Genomic DNA, 12,246 nt, shown 5'->3' on the forward strand with positions numbered 1-12,246 from the left:
TTTAAGACACATTTGTTCACACTGACGTATCCTGATGACCTTTTACTTTTACTCTCCCCTCCAATGTGTCTTGATTTTTATCTTTAGATAGCAAGCCTGTGATTAGGGCCTTTGTTTAGGTTTTGTACAATGCTTAGCAATTTTAGGTACTTTATAAACAACTTCTAAAAAATCAGTGCCATGGTAACTTTTCCCATTTCTGCCCAGCTCACAAGTGTACACATTAGATTTCTGTCGTGTATATGCAGTGTTGGGCAGAAATGTCTTAAGCAACAATATTCTCTGTAGTAACAAGTAGCTCTTAACCAGTGTTTGTATCCCAATTTATTTGTCCAAGTTTTCATCTTGAGTAATTTCAGATGAATTAGAATCTGACTTCTATAACTTGACCTTTTTACAATCTTTTTGTCAGTTATGTAAGTCAGAAGTCTTAAAGTTGGCAATCTTGCATTGCTCAGCCAAAACTCTGTCTGCTGGGATTGATAAGAGCTTATCAGTAAAGCCTAGCAAGGAGTTTAGGCTCTAACTTCAGAGCAGAGGCCTATGTGTATGAGTTCTGAGTTCAGGCAGTGTCCTAGTGTTGGAAAGGTTAGAGAAGCATTCAGGCTGCATAAAATGTGACATTTTGAAGGTAAGGCATTTGTAGGTTTGACCGAACAGCTCTAAAAAACTTGGAAAGTATATCAGCCAGTTCTGAACCATCTGTAGCGTGATGATGACTTCTAGCTTTCCTCATCCTTTCTCATAGGTTTATCTTTTCAACTGTATAATTTGAAGCACTTCATATGACTATTTTAAGACTTTTATATTAAGACTCTTAACTTTTCTTCAGGCCACATATATATGCTATTATATAGTAGTACGTATTATATGCTATTTGATATTTCCACTAATCAAGATAGCTTTAGGAATTTAGAGTTACAGGCTTTAAAATCAGTCAAAAGTGTTAGGTGAGACTTGATATATCAAGGTTCTCTGTTACAGGGCATCACTCGATTTTCACTTCAAATGATTTTGTGATCCTGTCCCAGAGTATTTTGCTAACAATCTTCCCTTTAGTTGGTCACTGTTTTTATTCCACTCTTCCTCCAAAGAACTTATGGCAGCCTCTCTCTTCAGCTTTGTCATTACAGCAGCCTTGTGTAGTAGGTTAGTCTGAGAGAGGGAGTAACTTGGATCAAAGATCACCCAGTGAGCTTTATGACTGAATCATGACTTGAACCCAGATCTCCCTTATTGTAATCCTAGCTGTAAAGTGTGTGACAAGAGTGATTTTTGTGGCATTTTTTGTTTTGTGAAGCTGCCAGTGCATGTTCTTGTGTGGTGCACACAGACAGTTCATAGGGTATGCTGTTACTTTCTAGGAGTGTCTTCAAACCTGGTTAAATATGGAGACCTGGTTAAATGCAGAATGGCTGGAATTTAACCAAAGTCTATGGACAATCCTAACTTCAGTTCAGAGCCCACTTGGCTATTCAGCTACTGGCTCTTGAGCACTTTTTAAAACATTCTGCTTGAATGAGATATATAGATGAAGTCTCTCAAGATGATGTGAACTTCTGTAAACAAGGAAATAGTGTAGTGTCAACATAATGTGAAGCACTTGAATGGATACTTTGTGCATACTGCTCTAAGATTCTGTGGTTGGATATTGATTTTTTTAACCTTTTCTTAATATTATAGTTTCTGTCTAGAATCAATTGGACTGACGTTGGCTTTGTGATCAACTCAGTAATGTACACATCCCTATGCAGTCTCTTGCATAGGTAATTGGGTAGAGGTGTGTTTTTTGGTGATAACGAAGTAAAAACACAGCACTACTTTCTGCACTTCTCATTTTTGTAAAAAAAAAACGCAGCCCTGAAAACTGCAAAAAAATAAACTGAGAAATCTGTGAAAATACCAAATAATGGCTGGACTAGGGGGTGCATTCTTGTTTGTTTTTTGGGATCCTGTGTTCATTGAATTGGGACCATTCTGGTGGCGTATTCCTCTCAGTTGGCCCTTTGAAGTAGAATGAGGCACGTTTGCCTACTTGTGAATAAACATGCACGACTCAGTTTCACATTCTACAGTGTTCAATATATTTTCCTTTTTAGTTTTCTGCTTGTCAGTTTCATGACCCACCAACAATCAGGTGGAGACCCACTGGTGGATCTCAATCTACAGTTTGGAAAACACTGGATTAGGCTGATTAAACAAGGAAAATGTCTAAGTAACCATGTGTGTATTTATTCTGATGCTTGTGCCTCACTTACTGGCAAAAGTGTGGATTACTTCCACATCAAGTAAAAAGCTGCACTTGGATGTATACATTCAAGATGTCCTGCAAATCAGATGTATGCTATAGGATCAAACAACTTTGGTTTAAGGAAAGAGTTAAATCTTATTTGTTGTGCTTTCTGGAGCATGAGTGAATTTATAAGTTCTTCCTTTAGTTTGTTCACCATGTGAACAATAAAGATTTTATCATACCACACATTGTACTTGACTATAACTCCATGCATCCACTTTTTGGTTTTGTCTTTCACCCCCAACCCTCTTCCTCTGTTGGCTAGAGACAATATTGGGGCAGTCTTCAATATGTAATAAGAACTTGGTTACATATTTAAATTAATGTCATGATATTTCCATGGGAAAGAATGGACACAACATCAATTCCAATTTGCAAATTAATTCTATTGTCATTTGCACATTCCATTAGTGGCTGTGAAAGAACACAGTGAAGCTTCATCTTTAGGGTTGGGGAGGGTATGAGGTTGCAGGACAATGAAAAAGGCATCAGGGAGCATGAGTGAAATTAGAGGGGACCGTCTTTTGGATTGTGCACAGCTGCAAGGAGCAGGTGGAATGCTAGAACAAATGGGTAGAATGACCTGGGTTCTGGGCAGGAGGGGAATAAGAGGAGGAGGATAAGAAACTATGTTGGAGAACAATCTAGTTCTTCTCTGTTTTACTTTGCATTTATTCCCATCTTGTTGTTTCATCTCATTGCTCTCCTTTCCCAATAAATAGATACCTGCTTCCTAAAGCCACACTGTTCTCTACTCATAGCTTATTTGGAGCATTTCCCCCAGTGCACCTAGCATCAGGCTGCCCTTGCATATGGTGTTCTTCAAATTGTGCTTCCCATGTCTGTCAGTTGAACATCCCATATCTATTAATATTGCTACCTCTCTTTTTATAACCTCCAGCTGCCCCAAACCTAACAGAAATTGTATATAAATACATAGCAATAGAAAATGTATCTCCTGCAAATACTGACATGTGCTCATTGTCCATATCCCTCTATACATGCCCTTGCAGCACCCTGGTACTTCCTATATAGATAACTTTCTCTGTGCCTACCTATCTTGCAGACTTTGTAAATGAATTGATCTTCCATCTCTGTCTTGTCTCCCAGTAGAATCCCATTTAGCAGTTGTGCCTCTGTTGCCAGTGCATACATTCTCCTCTGCCTCCCCCCATGTATTATCTGCACATACATTGCCCAAATAATGGCATGTAAGGAGTCGGAGTATCTAGGTTCTTACTACCTCTGTACTGTGTTTAGTTTCAGTATTGCCTCTCTCCTGTGGAGGAAAATGGCTGCAGCTGAAATTCAAAGGCAGTGTGCAACTGAGTATTGCCTTAGTTGTAAGCAAGCACCATTATTTGAGAGTACAGTGTCTTTTTTTTTTTTACTGTTTACATGATGTACTTGTTAAGGCAGAAGCCAACTCACAATTTTCATGCTTTATAAAGCATGAAAGAATTTCAGAGTATTGAAGAGTATTGAACACCCTTAGTAGAGAGGAAGTTCCATCAAGTGTAGAGGAACTTGCTTTCAAGTAAACATGCATAGGACTGTGCTGCTGTTCTTTTAAATTGAGGGGTGTATTTACCATAGAATGTCCATGTAATTGTTGTGTGGTTCTTTTTTCTTTTTCTTTTTGAAGAAAATGCTGTAGTATATCTCATGTATATCTCATGTAGTTATCTCAGTCAGCCACTGCTGCCATGCTAACCTAGATCCTTTCTAGTCTTAATAAACTACTTCTGTGTTTAGAATGCCACACAGGAAGTCACTTTCTTTAAAGCTGATAACCTGTTTCCCTGGTCCTCCCCAAATGTGTCTATTGCTATCCCTCTGGATTTTTTTAGAGTGTTCCTTTGATGCCGCATAGGGTGAATTTGGCTCCAGTCTGCTCCTTTCTCCACTACTTTTAACCCTTTCTTCACCAGCCAACCCTGGACAACCCCTGACTTGTCTCACTCACTGGTCATCCGGCTAGAGATGGAAAAACAAGCCTGCTAATGCTGCACACTCCCTTCTGCCAGTGTTTTGCTGGCTTTGTGGCTGTGGCACTGTGCCTAAAGCAGCGAGAAGAAAGCTGTTGAACCCTGACTGATTTACTTGTGTTGAAACACAGGTGAAGCTTGCCAGCTTAGCCTGGAAGTGATGGTAGCCGGCCGTATGGTGGCATTAGATGGCTTCTAATGAGTACGGAATACTAAGAATGAAAAATGAGCTGGGGGAACTAGATAAAGGTGCCTGCTTGGCAAAAGTTGTCACTGTGTGTAATGAGAAATTATACCACCGTGAATATGATGGGAACTGAAAATGCTCAAAGGAGTTTCAAAATAAATGAAAGAATACCTCAGCAGCATACTTAAACTTTCTGAACTGCCTCTAGACCACTGAAATGATGTTTTCCACATCAACAAATGTGGGAAATCTCTGGTTAAAATTGCTTCTGGTTTTGCTTCCAATCTTTAAACTGCTATAATGTTTAAGCCATTTTTCAGCAATGATCTCTGAAATTTGGATAGCTTGGATCCCTTACTGGAGAGAGATTCCTTTGAAAAATAAGTCATCTCAATTTTTATCTGACACAGTTTGATAGAGAACACAAGACTCCTTGACTATGGAATGGCTCTTGCAACTCTAGGGGGTTTCTAGCCTCATTTCCAACATCTGTTTTTCTCTATGTGGAGCACTGATGTTGAAAACATTGTTATGTGAGCCCCCACCTACAACAGTCCTGTAAGAAAACTACATATTATTGTTCCCATATTGTCAATGGGGAGTTAAGGCTTAGATGGCTTAGCTAAGACCACCTCATGAGTTCTTTGCAGAGGTGAAATTTGAACCAGGGGAATCCTGATTTGCAGCTCAGTCACTTGGCTACCATTCTACACCAGCATTCTGCATAGTCTGTGCTGCAGTAGATAAGATCTGCCACCATGTGGTAATCCTCTGGGATATCAGCAAATATTTATTTTTTTAATTATTAAAACAAAAATAATGAACCAAGAAATCCCTGCTTATGTCATCTCCTTTGCTTTTTGAACACCAAACAAAATGCCTCTTCTCCTGTACATAATCATCTAACCAATGCTTTTCTACCTGTCTTCAAGCCTGTATGCTGTCACAGCACCACAAAGGTTTGCTTTGTCCCTACTCTATTTAACCTCCTTTCTCTTCTGTGTGTTGGGGGCCAGAAAAGGTTTACTTCTGGATGATCTACACCTTGCCTCAGGACAATCTACACCTTGAACTGACCCTGGCAGATCTTTCTTGTCAAACCTTTTCCCTCCTAGCAACAAATTTACTTGCGCTCATTGTCCTCCTGTAGAGGTAGCTGCCACTGAACATGAATAAATTACATCTTCATCTCTCCCTACTGAATAACATGGGAACTGGAAAGCATAACATTGCATTGAGCACATTTTCCAAAACTAAGTAAAAGGCATTCCTCAGTGGTACACTTGAATGTTTGAAAGGAGCTCCAGCTCCAGGCAGAAGTTTATGACACTTGTCCAACAAACTAAGGGAAATGCCCATGAAAATCCCTGTCTTCTTCCAATTCTTACTGCAGGAAGGTGAGCCATCTTTATCCAATTTCTTTACATCTGGATAATTCATAGCCATACTCAAGAGGTATTCCATACCAAATTTCATAGTGATCGAACAAATTTTGTTGATTTTATAAGACATATTGTTCATTAATACAGAATTTAACATGCCTTAACTATAAAACCAGGCTTTTTAACAGGCCAAAAAGGGGAAAGGAAGTCCATATACGAGGGGGAACAGATTTTCTTGTATATTTATTTCATGTATTGGCTATGAAAGCATTCTTCCTGCTGCTTACCCTCATATACTCAGAAAAATGTACCATTAATTGACAATATGATTATAGTATTGTTTGTTAATGACACATGACAGTCTTTTAGTTAGGATTAGCAGTAAAAAGGTGGTGATAAGTACTGATGGAGAAAGGGCCACTTAGGGCAGCATGTGTTTTGCTCCATCAATGCTGACCTGCAATGCTTGCCTTCGCAGATGGAACATGAGGATTTTGTAATGGAAGGGCATGGCAAGACTCCACCTCCTGGTGAAGAAAACAAACAGTGAGTCACAAGTTTATTTAAAAAGGGCCTTAACAGATACAAAGCCCTCAAGAATAAATGTGCTTGAAACCTTGTTTCCTTTCGAAGTATTCAAGTTTTAGTTTTAATAAACCTTAAGTGGTCAGAATAAGTGAACTATTATATAATGGACTCCACACATTTGAATTATGTTTTGATGTTCTGATACTACCCTTTGGTTGTATTCATTTAAAGTTAATCATAACTAAGTACCATTTAAATCAGTGAGACATTAGTTGCAACTAAAGTCCTGTGGGTCTTAATTATGACTAGCTTTCTTGTGATATAAACCAGTGTTTGTATAGAATGTTAGACCCCTTTATTAGGCAGCATAGGTTTACTTTGCATACTCCTATCTACTAATAACTTATTAGGTGTATCTTGGATGGATCCTTTCTGAAATGTGAGCCTTTCATTTCAGATTGTTCGGATTAAGCAAACGTACTTGTCGTTGTCTTCAGTAACACCTGTAGTTTAGCTGTTGTGTTTACCTCTTTCAGAAACTACATGCTATCTGGTACAGCCAAATACTTTTTAATAAACTTCATGTAAACATATATTTCTCATTTTTTTTATGCTTACAGATATTAAAGTATAATGCTGGTATAATGTTGTCATGCTAATAGTGAATGGTTTTTGAGAGTGTAGTCAAATTTAACAATTTCTGCAGAAAAATTTGTTTTAAGTTCAGTAATAGAGAAAGGTGTACTGCATTGATGGCTATGTTAGTCATTTGATAGACTGGTAGCAATGGTTTAAAAATCAATACTATCTGCAGTAAGTTAGGAAACATCCTACAGCTGTGTCATGAGTCATGTAGCTAGAGCTCTTGGTTCTGTTTCAGACCCATAGATAAAAAGGAATTTCTAACTAGCTGGTATTCAAATCTGTATGGAATGTAGCACACTCACTGCCCAATCCTAACTGGTGCTGGTGTGACAGGATCACATGGCCTCCACTGTATCCAGCGTTGGTTGGGCACAGGCAGGAGGTCTCCTTGGGGTTGGGGGATATTTGTCCCTACCTCAAGTAACCATGCAGCCTGTTCAGTGGGACTTCTTGGATCTGTGCCAGCTAAATCACTGGCAGAAAGTCCAAGCAGCCCATGTAGGTTGTTCAGGCCTGGGAGAGATAGGATACAGCAAAGGCTTCCTCCACCAAGTCCACCTTCCCCTTCATGGGCCTTTTGTTTTGTAGACCACTGTTTTGGGTACTGCTTTTCATTTAGGAAACTGGGATCTTTGAAATTCTGGATATTAATGTTAGGCAAAATTTCAAATAGCTTACAGTAACTAACCTCTATGTCTGAGAAGCTGATGTCCAACAACCTCTTTACTATGTTCTGTTTTTTTCTGATTTTGTGGAAATATTTATTTCTAGCACAGAATATGATATCATACTATATACTAAACTGCAATAATGCCCCATCAATAAATGCTATCATCACAAAGGCTCAGTCAAAAATACTAACATATGCAAGTTAATAAGTATGTCCAGGACCTCCTGTCCCCATGTTAATCTATCCTGTAAGAACTTCTAGGGAAGTCCTCTTATGAGTCCTGTCTCCTTCTGAGGTTTGTTTGTCAGTGACCCATGAGAGGATATTCAGTGTTGGCCCCCCACCCTATTTAACTCCCTGCCCTGTGAAATTGAGCAAGCATCCCTGCTATCTGTTTTTCAACTTTGATAAGACCTGCCTCTTTCAGCAGGACTTTGCTGACCTGTTATAGGTGTAAATTGATACATGGTTTTGTTTCATTTCATTTAATGAAATGAAGTGTGTGTTTACTTTTTTATTCAGCTCTTCTCCTGAGACTTAGGGCGGCTTGCAATGTGCGCATTTTAAAATAAACCTTGAACTTGCTGGATTGCCTGCAGTGGAATCCTTCTACTACATGTACATTCCAAAGCTATGATGTTGAATGTGCCTGCCCAGTTTTTTTATTCCATTAACAGAGTTCTGAGAAAAATATGTCAGATTACATTAGATGACTTATGAAATGCCTCCCATAATCTTTGTCTCCTACTTTAATAGTCAGTGCTTTAAAATAGCACCTAGAAATGAAAGTTGAAGCAGAGAAGAAAACAGTGCAGAGCCTTGAGTACACATGGGGAGCATTAACCTTTAGGTGGTGGACTGTAATCCACACCAGGGTCACAATGACCAAAGTTATACCAGCAGTTCACTAATATTTTTATGCTTCCCTTTTCTCCTTCTGAAAGAACACAAGCAAGAAGGACATAGCTATATTTTTATATTTTACTTTTACCAAATGTAGCTAATATTTCAGGCTGGGATTTAATTGTGAGAAATTTAAGACCACTAGATCTATTCATGCCTATTTTATCTTCATAACAATCCTGTTAGGTAAATTATGTTGAGATGAAGGCTGTTTGGACATTTTCTCTTAGAAAAATTAGGTTCAGTTCAAAGGGTTAGGAGTAATCTCACATGTAGCTACAACTTCTTAGTTTGGGTATTCTGTGTATGGTGGAAATATTAGGACATGACTTGAGGCATACTCCTGATCTTGCTGCATGTATATGCGTGGAGACTAAATTCAAATAGTACAATGGCGACATGCCCAAAGCTATCATGGGAAACTTATGGCCAGATAGATAAAGCACTCTCATGAGCTTTTAGACCTGCTCTTGTAGACATAGTATTCATGGTTTCATACGGTATATATATAACTTTACATAAAAAAAATATTATGAGGTGGATCATTAGTCTCCTTTCTTGAGGCCCTCAATTCCATATCCTCAGTTTTCCCAGTAACCAATTGCTGCATCTCATTGTCTTTGCAAGTAGCTTATCCCTGCTGAATGCAAGAGCAATTTAGAAGGCTAGTGTTTGTGTGGCTAGCTGATAAAAACTGAAACAAATTTGTGAACTTGTAATAGCAAAGTTATGTGGTAACTTGTGATAAACATACACAGTGCAGGAAATCCCTGACTGACTGTGGCTCCCTGCAGTGTGTGCATGCGTGCGAACAATATACAGGTCGAGACTCATTATACATGAGGGTTCCAGTTCAAGAACTCACTTGGATAGATAGCAAAAAATGCACTATAGCAAATCAATTTAAAAAACAAAGTTTATTTGCTCTGGTGATTTAAAAGGCCTTGCTAACCTTTTGAAATGCACACAGAGGCCATCAGTCTGTCTCCAGGCGCTTAGGCTTCACTAGGAGGTAGCAAACCCTCCCTTCATCAGGAGCCCCAGCAAGGGGGAAAGAATGGAGAAGATAATCGCTGCCATTTAGCCTTCTCTCACCTGCTCAGGGGGAAGGGAGGAGGAGTGAAGCTTGCAGAGAGAATAATTGATGAATTGTCAGCCGGCTGCCCTCTCTGGCATTATTAAAAGACTGTTTTCCTTTAAAGGGCCCTACTCATCAGCTTTGAGATAGAAAAATCTGTGGATACTTAGGTTATACCTGCAATCACTTGTACGACACTCTCTCTCTGCAACAGTGAAAAGCAGTTTTTTAAACTGTGATTTTAAAGGGGTGCATTTTTCCCTTCTCCAGGGATCAGCACATTCCTTCTCATTTGCAGGGGTCATTCGTGTTGAGTCAAATCCGTGTATAACAAGGCTGGACCTGTATTTTCCTTAAGCAGCTTGAAATACACTACAATTATGGTTAGAACTTGCAAATGAAAATGGTGAGGGCTAGGGTATGAGTGTCAAACATACCTGTGACCTGTGGGCTAGATATGGCTCCCAGAAGCTCTTTATTTGGCCCCCATTATAATTGGATTCTCCTGGAGCTCCCTTTCAGCAGCACTGAGGGTTGAGAGGGAGAAGCTGCTGAGGAACTAAGAGCCCAATTATCAAACAGCTGCCCTTTCAGTAGCGCCACTTCTGCCAAAGTGTCACTTTGCAGACAACCTTTCAGCTACTGAGCTGCAAAGTGACACTGTAGCAGAAGGGTGCTGCTGAAAGGGCAGCTCCACATGGTAATTGGGCTCTCCCATATCATGAAAATATTATCAATTTTTGCACATTTTCTCTTTTGTCATTTGCAGTTAGTGTTCTGTGAGAACAAAGTGCTTATTTCTGACCATCAGCTGTTTAATGACATCACTTCCTGCTTAATGATGTCACTTCCAATCCTCAGCAGGCACCATGAATGCTATTCGACCCACTGTATGAAGTGATGTTGTTTGAAACCACTGTATGAAATGAATCATCCCAAAGCAATTAACAGTTTAAAATACTGTATATCATGCACTCTTAGCTTCTGCAAACAAACACTTCCGTGTTTTGGTAATGTTCTGAACCAAATCTTAGAAGTTCTGCAACATCTAATGATTGACCTAGCACCAACACACATCTGCCAGTTGATAAACACCACAAAACTGGATGCTTGCAATTTAAGTAATTTTGTGCAGAATGCTTATTGCTCAAGTTGAATATAAAAAATAAAAAAAATTCTAGCATTTGCAATTGGTACCTGATTGTCTGTGATAACTTGAAAATTTCATCAGAGTTCAGCATAACTGAAACTCCTTGTTCTTGAGGTCTTTGTATAGGGATGCCTGAAATTGTGACTAGTCTAGAGACAGTTACTCAAATTTATGTTCCTGTATAAGTTGTCAGCCGCTTCATCTGGCTCCAAGGCTCTCTGTCCCACCACTAGTCAGCAAACTCACAAATCTGGTTCAGCTTTCCTAGTGTGATTAGAACATGAAGAAAATGGCACAAATAGCAAGAAATGTTTTATTTGCACAGCCACTTTCATTTTAGAGCTGCTGTTTGCTTCCACAAACATTGTGAAACTATGACTTTAGCAGCAAGTCTTTTTCTATTAGGTGAATATAACCTTCATTCAGTTCTAATAGCAAGTGTTTTTTCCTACTAAAATGCAAAATTGTGTGTGAATAGCCTTCCAAGTGAGTGTCTCATATGAATGGTAAAAAACAGCTTAATTTTAAAGGTCTGCATACTTTACTGTTTACTCATAAGTAGCACATTTGGCCTACTCTGTTACAACCAAAGCCAAAATCCATGGAAACCAGCTCATAGAGGAGCATGCTGTGTTTATAGGCTGCCCACGCCAACCAGTAACCAATCCAGTGCTTGCTTCCATTTTTTATTAAAAAAAAAGTTTGTCTGCATCTTTTGCTATTTCCCTCTTTGGTCCTAGTTTAGGCCAAATTCTCACCCTGGAGATAGCATTAGTTGTACCTCCACCTTGGAACTCCCTGTCCATGGAGATTTGCCATATTTTATTCCCCCCCCCCCATCAGCCAGTGAAAACCTTTCTTGCAGATTTTGTGGATGGTGCTTTTACTGACGCATGGCTCTTCAAAAGACACATGGCTTTTACTTTTTTAGAAACCTTTGTTGTGAGCTACCAGCAGCTGAGCCTCAGAAGATGGTAGTATAGGATGAGGAGATTAATGTTGGAGAAGGTGATCCTTCAAATATCCTTGTCCTAGCCCACTTATGACTTTAGTTGGTTTGGGTGTATGATGCCCGTGCTCTCTCATATATAATGTAAATGTAAAGGTTTGTTTCTCTCTGAAAATTGGGACACTTAAGAAGTATATAGACTATGTTAGTGCAATTTTGCTTTTCCTGAAGCTGGAGAAGCTATAATATGAGAAGTGGTTTCTGTTTAGACAGAATGATATAGTGAAGGACAGCCCAGTAGCAATATTACTTGTGGCTTTCAGTGCTATTTGGAAGCCATAGCCAGTCCTGACTATGGTACAGGTGGCTGTGCAGCAATTTTGCTATGGGTTGCTATTCCTCCCCCCACTTTGTTTTGCATTTGTACCCTAGATCATTGGCTCTAAAAACTTTTAGCTTGGGACCCACTTTTT

General features: G+C 39.2%; 1 protein-coding gene across 3 annotated transcripts in view; it reads left to right on the top strand.

Annotated features, from left to right (window-relative positions):
- The window catches only part of TNRC6B (trinucleotide repeat containing adaptor 6B), a 132,041-nt gene that overhangs the window by 19,499 nt on the left and 100,296 nt on the right, over nt 1-12,246 (top strand). For 2 of the 3 annotated variants that reach the window (XM_066634079.1, XM_066634076.1), the window contains exon 2: nt 6,329-6,396. The exons of the other annotated variant lie outside the window; for it this stretch is intronic. In XM_066634079.1, the coding sequence (XP_066490176.1) occupies nt 6,329-6,396 (68 nt within the window). The remainder of the gene's footprint in view (nt 1-6,328; nt 6,397-12,246) is intronic. 3 annotated transcript variants of the gene reach the window in all.

This window comes from Tiliqua scincoides, chromosome 7 (assembly GCF_035046505.1).
Source record: "Tiliqua scincoides isolate rTilSci1 chromosome 7, rTilSci1.hap2, whole genome shotgun sequence".
Taxonomy (NCBI): domain Eukaryota; kingdom Metazoa; phylum Chordata; class Lepidosauria; order Squamata; family Scincidae; genus Tiliqua; species Tiliqua scincoides.